The 14,285-nt window shown below is 36.3% G+C and overlaps 1 protein-coding gene across 9 annotated transcripts in view; it reads left to right on the top strand.

Annotated features, from left to right (window-relative positions):
• DMXL1 (Dmx like 1) overlaps positions 1–14,285 on the top strand; it is an 86,958-nt gene that overhangs the window by 64,084 nt on the left and 8,589 nt on the right. For 5 of the 9 annotated variants that reach the window (XM_068423790.1, XM_068423796.1, XM_068423793.1 and 2 more), the window contains 11 exons: positions 742–881; positions 1,215–1,300; positions 3,196–3,397; positions 4,674–4,791; positions 6,091–6,153; positions 8,030–8,116; positions 8,786–8,907; positions 9,023–9,164; positions 12,384–12,422; positions 13,897–13,947; positions 14,223–14,283. In XM_068423790.1, the coding sequence (XP_068279891.1) occupies positions 742–881; positions 1,215–1,300; positions 3,196–3,397; positions 4,674–4,791; positions 6,091–6,153; positions 8,030–8,116; positions 8,786–8,907; positions 9,023–9,164; positions 12,384–12,422; positions 13,897–13,947; positions 14,223–14,283 (1,111 nt within the window). The remainder of the gene's footprint in view (positions 1–741; positions 882–1,214; positions 1,301–3,195; positions 3,398–4,673; positions 4,792–6,090; positions 6,154–8,029; positions 8,117–8,785; positions 8,908–9,022; positions 9,165–12,383; positions 12,423–13,896; positions 13,948–14,222; positions 14,284–14,285) is intronic. The other 4 variants (XM_068423794.1, XM_068423798.1, XM_068423792.1 and 1 more) reach the window with 3 other exon arrangements.

Below are 14,285 nucleotides of genomic sequence, written 5' to 3' on the forward strand. Positions count from 1 at the left end.
ACAAATGTATAGGTAATTATGGATCAGCTATTTAGATGAACAAGGAAATGAGAGAAGCTTTTTATCATCTGTTTCAAATAGGTGAAATGAATGTGTATACTTACTAAAAATCAAATTATGTTGCCTTCTGTCATGTCTGCTGTGGCAGGTCTTTCTCTGTAGAAGGTTACATATTTGTATGGAGTTGTATGGCACATTTCTGTATCAAATATTAGCTGTATCAGCAAAATAAATATGTAAGCATTACTTTAGGAGCAAGGACAAAAAAGAAATTGCAAATACTGAATAACACAGTGGGGTTATCATAAATATTGAACTCTGTAGGCAGGGGGTAGGATTTTCTTCTTCTTTAGTCATCTCAGCACTTGGAAGAACTAGAGAGAAAATATACTGGTGGTTTTGGCTTCTCTGACAAATAACAAGCTTGTGCGTACTGCATATGGTCTGATATGTCTGATGTGAAAGTAAAGCAAAATAAGAATAGGAAAACTGGTAGTATTTTCATTTTCAGCATTAGAGTTTTGAGTAATATAAAAAATAGTTAAGCTGTTAAAATATGCAATGCTAATGGACAGTACCCTTTCATGAGGTACAAACTCCAAATCTTACTAAATTGAGTAAGATGATATGCCTCCTTTTTTTATAAAAAGCATTAAATATTATAATAATGTATTTTTATAAGATAATTTAAAACTAGATGTTGGCTAGAAGATACTCAAGGAATATTGTTTACATTTTTAGCCTTTTCTTCCATCGCAAAGTAGAGTGGAATATGATTCAGAAGAGAGTCAGGAAAGTGGTGAAGATGAAGAAGATATTGATGGAGATGTGTTTGCATCAAATTCACATAATCAAGAGCATTCTAATTCAAATTCATACAGGTAGGTAACTCTTTAGAATGCAAGATGTCCTTCAATGGCTAGACTTGCATTTCTGGACTTTTACTTTTGGGATAATACACCAGTTACTTGATATTTCGTGGCAGTGCATTATCTAAACTTAGTAGTTAATTTTTCATAATGAGTATTTTACTCATTAATATATGGTATAGTGACTTTTGAATTCAAAGTATCTATAATATTCTAAAATATTGTTTGTAGTTTTCAGCAGCTTATGATGAGGATTTAAAGCTCTGAATTTAAATCCTAATTGTAAATAAGTGAGAAAAAATTATTTTCCTATTAGTAAATGACTTACTAGTGCTTTCTTGTTAGTTGGTCACTGATGAGATTGGCAATGGTTCAGCTGGTACTTCACAATTTGAAGATTTTCTACCCTTTGGCTGGACATGATCTTTCAGGTAATAAGCATCAGTGTTGTCTTTTCATACTTAATAACCACATTTAAAATCAGTAATGTGTTGAATAATATATATATGCTGTAGCTTTATTTTTAGTTCAAAAGTTCTTAATTTTTGCATGATCTGGGAATAATTGTTCAGATGCTGTTCATCATACAGGTATATTTATGAAATAACATGGTGGGTGGGTAAGGTGAGTGGGTGAGAAGGAATGCTCAGTAGTTAGCAGAAGTCTCTGCATATTTGATTTTTGTTTTGCCTCTTAGTCATACAAGAATATTTACAATATTTATTTCCTGGTGGAAACTCTAGTGTAATTCAAGTTACATCATTCTTCCTCCTTGTTTTATAGAATCATAGAATCATGGAATGGTTTGTGTTGGAAGGGACCTTTAAAGATTATCTAGTCCAACTCGCCTGTTGTAGGCAGGGATGTCTTTCACGAGATCAGGTTGCTCAAAGCTCCATCTGACTTGACCTTGAACACTTAGAGGGATGGGGCATCTACAGCTTCTCTGGGCAACCTGTTCAGTGTCTCACCATCCTCATCGTAAAAAATTTCTTCCTATATCTGATCTAAATCTGTCCTCTTAGGTTGAAATCATTACTCCTTGTCCTATCACTACAGGCCCTGGTAAAAAGTCTTTCTCCATTTTTCTTGTAAGTCCCCTTTAAGTATTGAAAGGATGAAGTAAGGTCTCCCTGGAGATTCTCTTCTCCAGGCTGAACAACTCCAACTCTCTCAGCCTTTCTTCATAGGCAAGGTGTTCCATCTCTCTGACTGTTTTTGTCGCTTTCCTTTGGACCTGCTCCAGCAGGTCTTTGTCTGTCTTGTACTGGGAGCCCCAGAGCTGGATGCAGTACTCCAGGTGGAGTCTTATGAGAACGAATTAGACGGGGAGAATCACCTCCCTTGACCTGGTGGCCACACTTCTTTTGATGCAGGATACGGTTGGCTTTCTGGGCTGCAAGTGGACAATTCCAGCTCATGTTCAATTTTTCATCCACTGGTATCCCCAAGTCCTTTTCCACAGGGCTGCTTTCAATCCATTTTGTCACTCAGTCTGTATTGATTTTGGGGATTGCCCTGGCTCAGGTGCAGGACCTTGCATGTGGCCTTGTTGAAACTCAAGAGGTTTGCATGGGCCCACTCTTCAAGCCTGTCAAGATCCCTCTGGATGGTATCCCTTCCCTCCAGCAAATCAGTTGCACCACTCAGCTTGATGTCATCTGCAAACTTGCTGAGGGTACGCTCACTTCTACTGTCTATGTCATTATCAAAGATACTGAACACTACCAATCCCAGTAAGCACCCCTGAGGGACACCACTTGTTACTGATCTCCATTTGGACATTGAGCTGTTGACTGCCACTCTTTGCATGCAGTCATTCAGCCAATCCCTTATCCATCAAATAGTCCATCTATCAAATCCATATCACTCCAGTTTAGAGGTAAGGATGTGGTGTGGGACTGTGTCAAAGGTCTTACAGAAGTCAAAAGTAGAGGATGTCAGTTGCTCTTCCCTTGCCCACAAGCGCAGTCAGTCTTACCATAGAATGCCACCAGATTAGTCAGGCATGATTTGCCCTTTGTGAAGCCGTATTGGCTTTCTTTTATCACCTGCCTGTCATCCATATGTTTTGACATAGCTTTCAGGAGGATCTGTTCCGTGATATTTAATTTCTGTCAGCATTGGAGAAGTCTGTTCCTGTATTTAGCAATGATAGAACAAAGCAGTTCATCTTTTTATACTTGCAAATATCAAATTGAGGTTTTAATAAAGCTCACTTCTGGAGATATTTGAAATACATTTCAACCTTCAGCTGTGGAATTATCTTTGTCAAGATTATAAAGGAGAAGGAAGGTTTTTTATTATTGTTTACTTGTCTTTCTAGAGCTTCCAGTTACCTCCCCGATATGCCATGCAGTTTTGAAAACACTACAGCGCTGGGAACAAGTTCTTCTCCGACGTCTTGAGCTATACGGGGGTCCACCTCAACATTATATTTCAGTTCATGCTTCTGAAGATGCCCTAGCTGCTGGTCCTGCATTGCTTCGCCATAAAACTTTACTTGAGCCTACAAACACTCCATTCAGGTGTGTCTAATTTCTATAAACACTGACTATAGTATCTTTAATATACACCTAGCATTATGTTGTTGGGGTATGCGATAGACCATAATTTTTGTAACTATATAATGCCAGTTTCTAGATTTGCTCTAATACATTGTGAAATTGTGGGTACATATCAGAATTGATGCATCTCTAGTCCAAAGCAAGATCAGGAAAAATAACGAAAAGTTTCTAATTTTTTTAATTTCTTCTGTTGAAGCTTAACTGATTTTGAGTGTCTCTGTTGGAAAACTATGGTTGACAATAAAGTAAAGAATAACAAAGTTGTCCTGAGAGATAATTACGGATGAGTGACAGTGAATTAAATAGTTGCCCCACCTTTGGAGAGAATAAAATTATGTCCTTATCAGTATCTTTTCCTAAAGTGTGAGAAGAAACATTTACTATTTATAATATTTACCTGGTTGTGACTCCACATAATTGCATGTTCAGCCAGAACAGTGTGCTCAGTTTCTTAAATTGTCATTTTTTAAATAGATTTCTACCTTTTTAATCTCACTATCACCTCTGGTTGCTGAATCAACAGAAAGTGTGTCTTTTTTGTTGTAAAATACTTCAGAATTGTCACACTTACTAAAACTAAGTTTAGTTGATTAAAAAGGAACAGCTTAACATGTTATCTGCTGCCTGGCATTATTTTAAAATTATGATTTAAAGCAATTCAGGGTTTGATGGGTTTTGGCCTGGCATAAGCAGCTATATTTGTATTTACAAGTTTTGCTTGAGCATACAGTTTCTAGGGATAAGCATAAACATTTGAAGTCTGATCTGATTCTACAATCCTTCCAATTTTGTTAATGAAAAGTCATGGTTTTTTTCAGGGATGTTACACAGCTGATGTGTTCCTAGCAGGAAGTGTTAGTCATTCATTGTCCATGTGATAGAAGCGCTTGTTAGCAATAAACAGAAATGGTCCATGTTGTAAAGAATGAGATGGACTAATAAATAACCTGTATGCTGACCTTTTTGTTGTGTAATCTCTTAAATTCTCACTTGTCCCAAGATAGGAGGTGAAAATGCAACATGTTCTTTTCATTCTTCCTTTTGCACGTCCTCTCATATGTAGGTTTGTCAGGAAGATGGTACCAAAATGCTTCTGAATAGATCTTGTACAGTGTTTAGAGAGCTGTAGTTTTGCCTCAGCATTTCTTCTGACTATAGTTTGATTAGAATATAAGATAACGCAGTCTCTTGTAAGTATAAGCATGATGTAAATATTTATTTTAACTTTGTTCTGTAGATCGAACAGTCATGTTGCACTATCTGTCAAGAGGCTCTGGCAGTACTTAGTTAAACAGGAAGAAGTCCAGGAAACCTTTATCAGAAATATTTTTACAAAGAAGCGATGCCTAAATGAGGTTGGTGTGGTATATAAAATTCATAAAATGTTGCAGGTCAATCTGTGAGCTTTTACCTAAGTTATTTGGCTGGCTTGTTTACTTTCTAGAGCATGAGTGGATAATACACTTGGCAATGACTCTAAATCTATGGTAATTCATATTAAAAATCTTTGTGCATTGTTTCTTTGAAAATAAAAATAATCAGTCTTTGACTGTAGACTGACAACTAACACCACTTAGCTACAGTCAGTCTCTTTGTTGAGATCAGTATAAAAGCTGCCTCAAAAGAATGACAAACTTTAAAATTTCAAAGATTAAAACCAATAACCTAATCAGTCAAAGTTCTACAAGTTTGAGTTTGTCCCTACCATAGTCACCCCGGGTTTATCCACTGCTTCTATCATGTTATGATTCAATTTTAATAAGAAAAATGGTTGTACAACAGTTAATATTTCCATCCCTGATAACTTGTCCAAGTGCCTAGCTGGATTTCAGGTTCCAGATTCACTTAAATGTTTTAAAGTTGTGGTTTTGTAATGAAGTTTTGGGGTTTTTTCTTCCTCTTTAGTTGCTCCTTCTCTTTCTTACTTACCCCTATTCCCAATAATTCGAAAGAACCACTTGTATTATAGAAAAACTGGAGCAGCAGAAACATAGGAGATAGCAGCAGATCCAAACAAATTAAACATGCAGGAGAAAAAAGAGTATTCACTGCTGGTAAAGTCATGGCAGCAAAGAGTTCTGTATGAGCTAGTCTTTGTCCTGTCACAACTAGAATATTAGCTTGTTTGACTATTTGTGGCTAATTGTGTTCACTATAGAGTGCAGTTAGAACGAAAATTGTTCCTTTTCTCCTTTGAAGAGACACAATTTCTGCTCATGTCTTAGGTTAATGCAGCCATGTTGTTACGCTGTATGGAAAGGTATTTTGGAATACTTTAGATGTGCTTTGTATGTTTCCAAGTAGCATCATTGACAGCCTTACACAGCATAGATGTGTTGGCTTTATTTTGTATCCTCTTGTTACTAATAAAATGTCAGTGGAGATCACTTCCAAGAAATTTGACTTTTGAGATGGACAAGATGCTGTTACAGTACAGAATAGGTAAATCAGTGTCTTCTGTACTGAATATAGCTTTTAAATTTGATAATGACTTTTACTACATAAAATACATATGTGTGTGTGCCAACATGCTGTTGTCTTTCAATTGTTCTGTGTTAGGGTAAACAACAAGGAATTAAGTATTTCCTTGATACCTTGGCGTGTTATGTCTTATCTTTATTCTTTGTTCTGTGGTGGTTCTTTCCTTGGTGAAGTCATTAGAGGAGCACAATGAAACCGTGAAAAATTCTGTGGTGGAGGAGCCCATCGTCAATAAGGTACACAGTAGTGATGCTCAAATTAATTAGATCTTACATTATTATGAAATATTTCCTTTTTGAAATGGTGCTGATCTCCCTTAAAAAGATCTTTGCTGACATAGCAAATAAATATTCAGTTTTGCAAGAGATTGAGTTAAACTAGTCTTGTGTTAGAGCCTATCTGAAGCTGAATGTATCTTAGAAAGCTGGATTAAACAACCAGGTAAGAACAATATGTATTACCAAATTCCATAGCTATACCAAGTGAAGAGCTGAGGTTGATTTGCGCAAGTGACAAAAATTCAGTACTACTATGGGAACACAGTACATACAGGACCTTTGGCCGGTACGAGATGGCTAGAATAGTTGCCTATAAGTGAAGGTGGTTAACTGAAGTTAGAGCAGTTTGTTAGCATGATACTAGTTTGCTACCAAAAATTTTCGCTGAGCCTTGGTTTTAAGATGGTGACGAACCCATGAAACAACTTTATAGCAACTTTCTTGAAATATTGGTATGAGAGACTAAAAAAGTATAGTACTATGCCAAGAAGTGCAAACAAATACTATATTCTTCAGGCTTTCTTTTACAAAACTAGTGAGAAGACAAATGAGAACACCCGGTGATGTCCTTGCATTACCTTGTTGTTATTAATTGTGCAATAAAGCAGTATTAGCAAGTAGGTAATTGCAACTGACTGGGGAAAAAATAATTTCATGTGGGTTTGTTCACCACACAACACTGATCATGTTTTTGTATCTCTTTGTCACTGTAGTTTTGTACAGTTTTACATGCATAAGATCATCAGAGTATCAACTTTGTTTTAATCTTAAAGATACTCCGTGGAGTATAACAGCTACAGACTTTTCTCAGACTCTGAAAAAGACTGCAGTTCTTTTGACAGCACCATCTTACTGTTTTTCAACTAAAACATCCTTGTTTAAATCTTTTGAAGACCAGAGGATTAAGAAATGGAAGAGGAGAGCCTGGGAAATGGTAGTTCTGGAATAATGATTTGTGTTTTGAAGAAAATACAAAATTTTACATTTGTAGTTCAGTTGAATTTTTATGTCACCATTTGTTTGGCAATGCCATTTTTTTTTTACTGTAAAATTATTTTGTAACTACAACAGACTGGAGTCTGTAATCAATCAGTTCAATACTTGCAATGCTGAGCTCTTCAATTTTGAACAGGAGCACTACACTGCTGGCAGAATTTAGAATTTTGTTGTGTGCTGGCATATAGCTGGTTCCATTTCTGAAATACAGAAAGGTAGGCAAGATTTAAATACAACATTAGATCACATTAAGGGGAAAAAAAAAAAAAGAAAAAGTGATAGTAAAAAGTTTGTGGTACTAGAATGCGCAGGATTCCCGATTTGTTTAATTGTGGAGAATGGTGAATAAATAAGCTGACAAAGTTTGAATTTATTTTCCTGCACAGGATCTTGTCTGCACCTTCTTTTGGACTATTTCATCAGTTTCAGTGATGAAAAGTGTTTGCTAAGAGCATGAAAAGACTTAGGACATTTTTTAAGAACAAAATGTAAAGTCTCAATTTCTTCTTGTCAACACCCCCAAGTGTGTATGTAGCCTTGCTGGTTTTCAGCATCCCTGAAAAACTTGAGACTGAACCACAGTACTGTGACTTCTGTGACAAATTAAGCTTTCTGTGTTGCTGCGGTAATCTCTAGGTGGCAGTAGGCAGCTAGATTATTACACATGAAACAGGTTTACCATAATTATTACAGGTTATATTTGTCATATTTTGTTAGAATTAAAATTGAGAAAAAAATACATGAAATTTCATACAATCCAGTGTTTGGTCTCTGTACTTCCAGTAAAAAGTGTTGCATAGAAGTTTGCATTTAAATATGCTTTACTTTTTAAATACAGATAGAAGCAGATTTGGGATACCCAGGAGGCAAGGCAAGGGTAATCCATAAAGAGTCTGACATCATTACTGCTTTTGCAGTCAATAAGGTGAGTATAAAGGAGGTAGGATAATCTAATTGTGTTGTACTCCCACCTGATAAATAGGTGGTACTGTCATTGTGAATGGGTGAGATATCCTTTGCCAGCCATCCTGCTCCAGGTTGAACTCTTAGTGCTCCCTTCTCTAAAGTACCTCATAATTATCTTTTCGTAATTAAACAGTTCTACTACAAATTGTCTTTTTTTTCTACTGTGCAGGGGATTGAGGAAAGGTAGAGGTGGCCTCTACTTTTTCTTTAAGCTTGTATGTAGGAGTATTTTTCTTTCTCTGTCGAAGACAACCAGGAATTCATCTTTTCCTATTTAACTATTTAAGCCTTAAGAAGTGGAGGAGGGGAGCTTGGTTGCAAGCATTGTAGTCTAGCTACATCTTGTTTATCCTCTGAGGAAAGCAAGGAGAAACTAGAGCTGCTTGAGAGGTATAAAATACTAATAGTGTGTGATGCTGTCCCAGATGCAAATAAACTTTTAAAAGGGAAATGTCAAGTTTAGACAGTTTTAAGTATATAGATTTATAGACATAAATGTTTGGGTTTTGTAAATTGATCAAGTGTATATTTTTGTGAACAATTGTACCATAACCAGAGAAAATTTTAAAAAGCACCTTTTTGAGTATTCCTTTTATATGTGCCTTTTTGTGTGGTTTTTTTTTTTCAGGCAAATCAGAACTGCATTGCTATAGCATCGAGTCATGACATTCAAGAATTAGATGTTTCTGCGATTTTAGCAACACAGATCTATACCTGGGTTGATGATGATGTGGAAATAGAAAATAAAGGGTATGCTTTCTATGTTTCCAATATCACAACTTGACTGTGTATAAATCAGTGTAACAAAGCATGGTATTTAATGTTGTTGTTTGGAATCTAACTTATAATGTTGTTTCATTTATAGGGCTGATGATTTCTTAGTTATACATGCTCGTGATGATCTGGTAAATGTTCAGGGAACCACTCCTTATACTCATAGTAATCCTGGCACACCTATCAATATGCCTTGGCTTGGTAGTACACAAACTGGCAGGGGTGCATCTGTGGTAAGTCACTTGTCAAAGATTAGTGTTATGTATTCTATGTACTTCTCTCCTTTTGTCTGTTTAGTGTTGCTGGTTATATTTTACAATTAGCATGTAAGTAAATGTAGCTTTTCTGTGTAATCAATGCAAGATGGATTTTTTTTTTAATAATCCAATTAATAGGTTAAAATACTGCACAGAATTTAAGATGCATCAGCTAAACAAGCGAAGTTTTTAGTCAAGCCATATATGCTTTCTTTACTTAAGATACATTGTTTGAAAATAAAGAATTAGGGTTCAAGTAAGAAGTTGCAGCTTAAATTGTTCTTTAATGACTTGAAGCCAAATGCTGTATCTAAAAAGCATATATTTGGGAGATTTCAGGATATAAATTTATAAAGATTGGGTAGAAGTATTTGTGTGAAATATCAAGGTAGCTTTTATTTTAAGCATAACCTTTAAGTTTCATTCTGAGTTCCAGACTATTCCAGTTTTTATTTAAAAGTAAATACCAACTTCTGCTCTAGTACCAAGTGCCATTGTAGTGCACTGTATATTAGTATGAGCCTGTATTATAGAAAGGACAGCAAATGAACTCCTAAAGCAGATTTCACTGGCAGGACAGAAGCTTCAAAGGAAATGAATTAAATTCTGGAAACTGAGCAACTTAAACTTGGGTAAAATGGGGATCCTTGATTTCATAAGAAAAATGAGGAAGGCAGAAATGCAGAAATAGGACCAACTACAAATATAATGCATAGTTTGAATTACATGTCATGCTGATGCATAACTTCATCTACAAAGCTGTTGTAAGCTCTGTCTTCCTTGAAGTGCTGCGCGGTTTTGCTGTAACTCTGCTTAGCAGCATTATTAAATATCTCACTTCTGAAAATCCTATTTTAGAGGAGATAATCAGTTTCACTGTGAGGCATTTCTGAAATACACTGGGCTGAGGGACACCCAGTAAAGTGTGACTATGTCCACTTGAGCAGATTGATCCTTATCATAGAGGTGACTCTTAGAAATAGATTCTGTATCTGGTGTGAAGCTTGGCCCTGAGCAAAAAACTATTAGCTTAGATTAAATTCAGATCAAATGATAATTCTAATCTGGCCATTGACATACTTACCTTAATTCTTATGCAGCATAGATGCTCTCTAATAAGCAGATCTGTTGATTAGTTAGCTGAGAGATGCTTATTTGGAGCCACTTAACGGGGCTGAAATGGTCATACAAGACACCCATATCTCTCAGCCTATCTGCACAAAGACATGGAGTTTTCCTGGATAGCTGAACGCATTGTCTTGTGACTTGGCTGCACTTTGTGGCATTTAACAGCTCAGAGCAAGGCTGTAAGTGGTGGCAGAATGAGAGACCCATATGTTAATTCATATTGTAGTTGATTTTTGAAAATATTTGATGATTAGGAGGAGTAAATAATGAATGAGCATAATAAGAATGATAATGTTATCCATGCATGGAAGTGGGTATTGTGGCAGTAGCTACACTCTTATGAAGACAGGCTGAGAGAGCTGGGGCTCTTCAGCCTGGAGAAGAGAAGGCTCCGGGGAGACCTTATAACAGCCTTCCAGTACCTGAAGGGGGCCTACAGGAAAGCGGGAGAGGGGCTTTTTACAATGACAAGTAGTGACAGGATGAGGGGGAATGGTTTTAAACTGGAAGAGGGGAGATTTATATTAGATATTAGGAAGAAATTCTTTACTGTGAGGGTGGTGAGACACTGGAACAGGTTGCTCAGAGAAGTTGTGGATGCCCCCTCCCTGGCTGTGTTTAAGGCCAGGTTGGATGAGGCTTTGAGCAACCTGATCTAGTGGAAAGGTGCCCTTGCCCATGGCAGGGGGGTTGGAACTAGATGATCTTTAAGGTCCCTTCCAATGCAAACCATTCTATGATTCTCTTTGGAACTAGTGATCCTAGTTGCCAGTTTTGTAGCTCTGGTATCACAATCAGGTCCCTTCTGCAACATATATACGCACACACATTCTGATATATATATACGCACACACATATGTATAGAATTTGTATGTATTTCTAAACAAAGTAATTACATTATCTATTAATGTAAACTATTCTTACATGACTTTCTATTTTATTTGTAGTAAAACTTTCTTACCTAAAGATATAGGGCCATGCTTGTGTTGAATGCATTGGCTGTTAAACTTCGAACCTAAATTTTGTTTGGCATTGTGTTTGACTGTGGCAGAGTAGAGAACCAACCACAGCACAGAACACCTGCCCACTAGGGAGGGGAGACAAAGGTAATGAATGAAGGACAAAGTAAATGAAGAAAAATACAGGGATTCCTGGGAGGGAATAGTGTTACTGTGGAAGCATTCAAAGCTGGAAGAAAACCAGCTTCAGCAAAATCTTTCTGTTGCTACTGTTTGTTCCTTTGGATACTGCTTTTGATCCGTGTTCTTATCTTTGCTTTTCCGTAATTTGCAGCCCAGTTAGTAGATAAGTCCGCTGTTCTTTACCATTACTGGCTTTTAAGTCTTGTCTTTGCATCCCTTCCATCAACAAGGGAAACTATTGACTTACGATACTCAGGCAGTTAACATTTTATTAGCTCTAAGGTTTTTCTGTTACTCCTCTTCACTGTTTCCTGTTACGCGCTTCATACAAGGTAAGTAAGAAGGCTCACCAGCAGATCTAAGAGTGCTTCTAAGAGAGTGCTGAAGTAAATAGTACGTACTGCCAGCTTTGAAACTCAGGTAATGTTCAACAGCTTGTCTTCCAAGCCAGTATGACTGACACCAATATTCACCAGTTTAATAACTGGTGGCTCGGATTTTAAGCTTTTTTATTCTTCAGTCTTACTATACACTAGGCCCAAAGCACCCAACTCCCCAACAAAGCAATCAGTGTTCTAGCCATCTGCCGTTGTTAAGGGTAAACTGAGGGCTAGCAGTAGCAAATGTCAGTTACATTAATAATGCAAGTATTTGCATTTGATGATACTTTGCTTCTAAATCAGAGGTGCTGCACCAGAGATTTATCTTAGTCGAGTCTTTCAAAGGCATGTTTCTGTAAGCTTGCATTTTTCCAAGGCATAATCCAGTAGGGGTTAGGAGATCATGATGCATGCTTATCTGTTGAATGAAGGAAGATGATTTCCATTGACTTCTGAGTGAAAGTTAGTAGCTGTAAAATTCAACACAGCCCTTCATTTTGGTGAAGAAATAGAACAAGCATGAATAATTGTTTTTTCACTTACAGGTAGAGAAGAATTGTAAGTTTAGAGCGCAGAGAATAATTGTAAGTTTAGAGAGCAAAGTATTACAATTATTTACTCATTGGTATATGCACTAATGTTTGAAGAATATCATCATCTGTTGTCTTGTCCTAAATCGTGTAATGTTTTATTCACCAATGTTTTACCAAACCATTGAGCTTTTTCCCTTGTCGTTTAAAGTACTTACAGAAAAAACGGAAAGTATGTGTTTGAAGATCTTATTTTTTTATCTTCAGGAAAGTGTTTTGAATTAAAGTTGTGTAACTGAGAGTCATAAGGCTTTCTCTTCAACAAATAATAAAGCCTTGAGAATTGAAAGATCTAAATCTGCTTCTAAAATGTAATCAAGAGGATTGCAATTACTCCAACAATCCAAACCCTGAGAAATTTTAGCAAGAAAATCAGTTATTTCCCTTTCAAGTGTTTTTCCTCCTTTTTGTTTGCTAACAGAAAATTTGAAGAACCTTGCTTTTCAACTCTTTGGATCATATTTAGTAATATGAAGCAAGTAAAAATTTGTAATTCATACCTCCCTCCAGTTGACACCATGATATGCTGGGAGGCCAGGGGAGAATAGCATACTTAAATACTTGATTTGCTGTCTGCTGTTTCAGTGACAAAGCAGTGGCAAAATACTGTACAGAATTATAGCAGTTGAAAGGCACAGTTGGACTCGATCTCAAAGGTCTCTTCCAACCTAAATGAAAGTATGTTCAGTGCCAGCTTGCTACTGATGTGTAGTAAGTGGTAAACTGCTGTGTTGAAAGTGAGCGCTTTGTCAACAAACTGTTGTTTGTGTTACCATTTAAAGTTAACACCTGGCACGAATATAAACTTACACCCTCTTCCTTCTCAAATGTTCAGGTGAATAATACATGCATGAGCAAACTGAATCCAACAATTTTCTGAGGAAAGACAGTCCTCAAAGTAGCCAGATGCTTTTGAGGAGATCTAACAGGAAATAGAAGAATGAAAACTTAACTTTGTACATTAATAGAAAGAAAAGAAGGGTAGAGACATGCAAGGAAAATAGAGATGCATTTCCTTAATGAAAAATCCCTACCATTTCTTTTCTGTTGTGGGTTAGACTTATTATTTAATTAGATAGGGTTTTTATCTTAATTGTCTAATGTCTCCAGTCTTCTTCATATATCGAACTCTTCCCAGTTAGGAATTAATCAACAAGAAAAATAGCATTCTTGGTAATGTACCTTGCTCAAAGCAAAGTTTGGAATGTAGGAACAAAAGTGCTACTGCAAATCCATTGGATCTGTATTTGCAAAATTATAAACACTTTTGAAGAATTTTTAATTTACCAGTTGCTAGGTGTATTGCTTATTCTGGATGGCCACAAATAATCACTTTTCAATCAATGGCAATAAATTAACTAGACTTGAAAATAAATATATTCCTTCCTATTTTTTACTTTTGTTAAAGTTTGTTTACCTCTTTCTTTACATGCTTCTGCCTCTCTCTTGCTTATCTTACAATATTCAGGAATATACCAATAAATTTAATGGAAACAGAAAGGAATTGGCAAGAAAAGAGGTAAGACTGCAGTCTAAGGAGTGCTTATATTTGGATCCATAAATCTCTGAAGCAAAAAGTTAATATTACCTAGATGTATAAAGCTGCAAAAGTATTAACATCTACACTAGTCTTGGAATAAACTGACTTCTGTCTGAATTTCTAAACCCAGTACTTGCTTTCAGTAGGAATTTTGATAGGAAACAACTCTCTGCGATCACTAATTATTCTAGCTCAGTAACTTTTTGCTCAGTAGTATTGTTTAATTATTTTATCTTATTTTGTATGTTGAACAGATGCTCAAGAAGGCTATTAATAACGTCAGAAGAATGGCTTCTCATCCAACATTACCATATTGT

Source organism: Nyctibius grandis, chromosome Z (assembly GCF_013368605.1).
Source record: "Nyctibius grandis isolate bNycGra1 chromosome Z, bNycGra1.pri, whole genome shotgun sequence".
Lineage (NCBI taxonomy): Eukaryota > Metazoa > Chordata > Aves > Nyctibiiformes > Nyctibiidae > Nyctibius > Nyctibius grandis.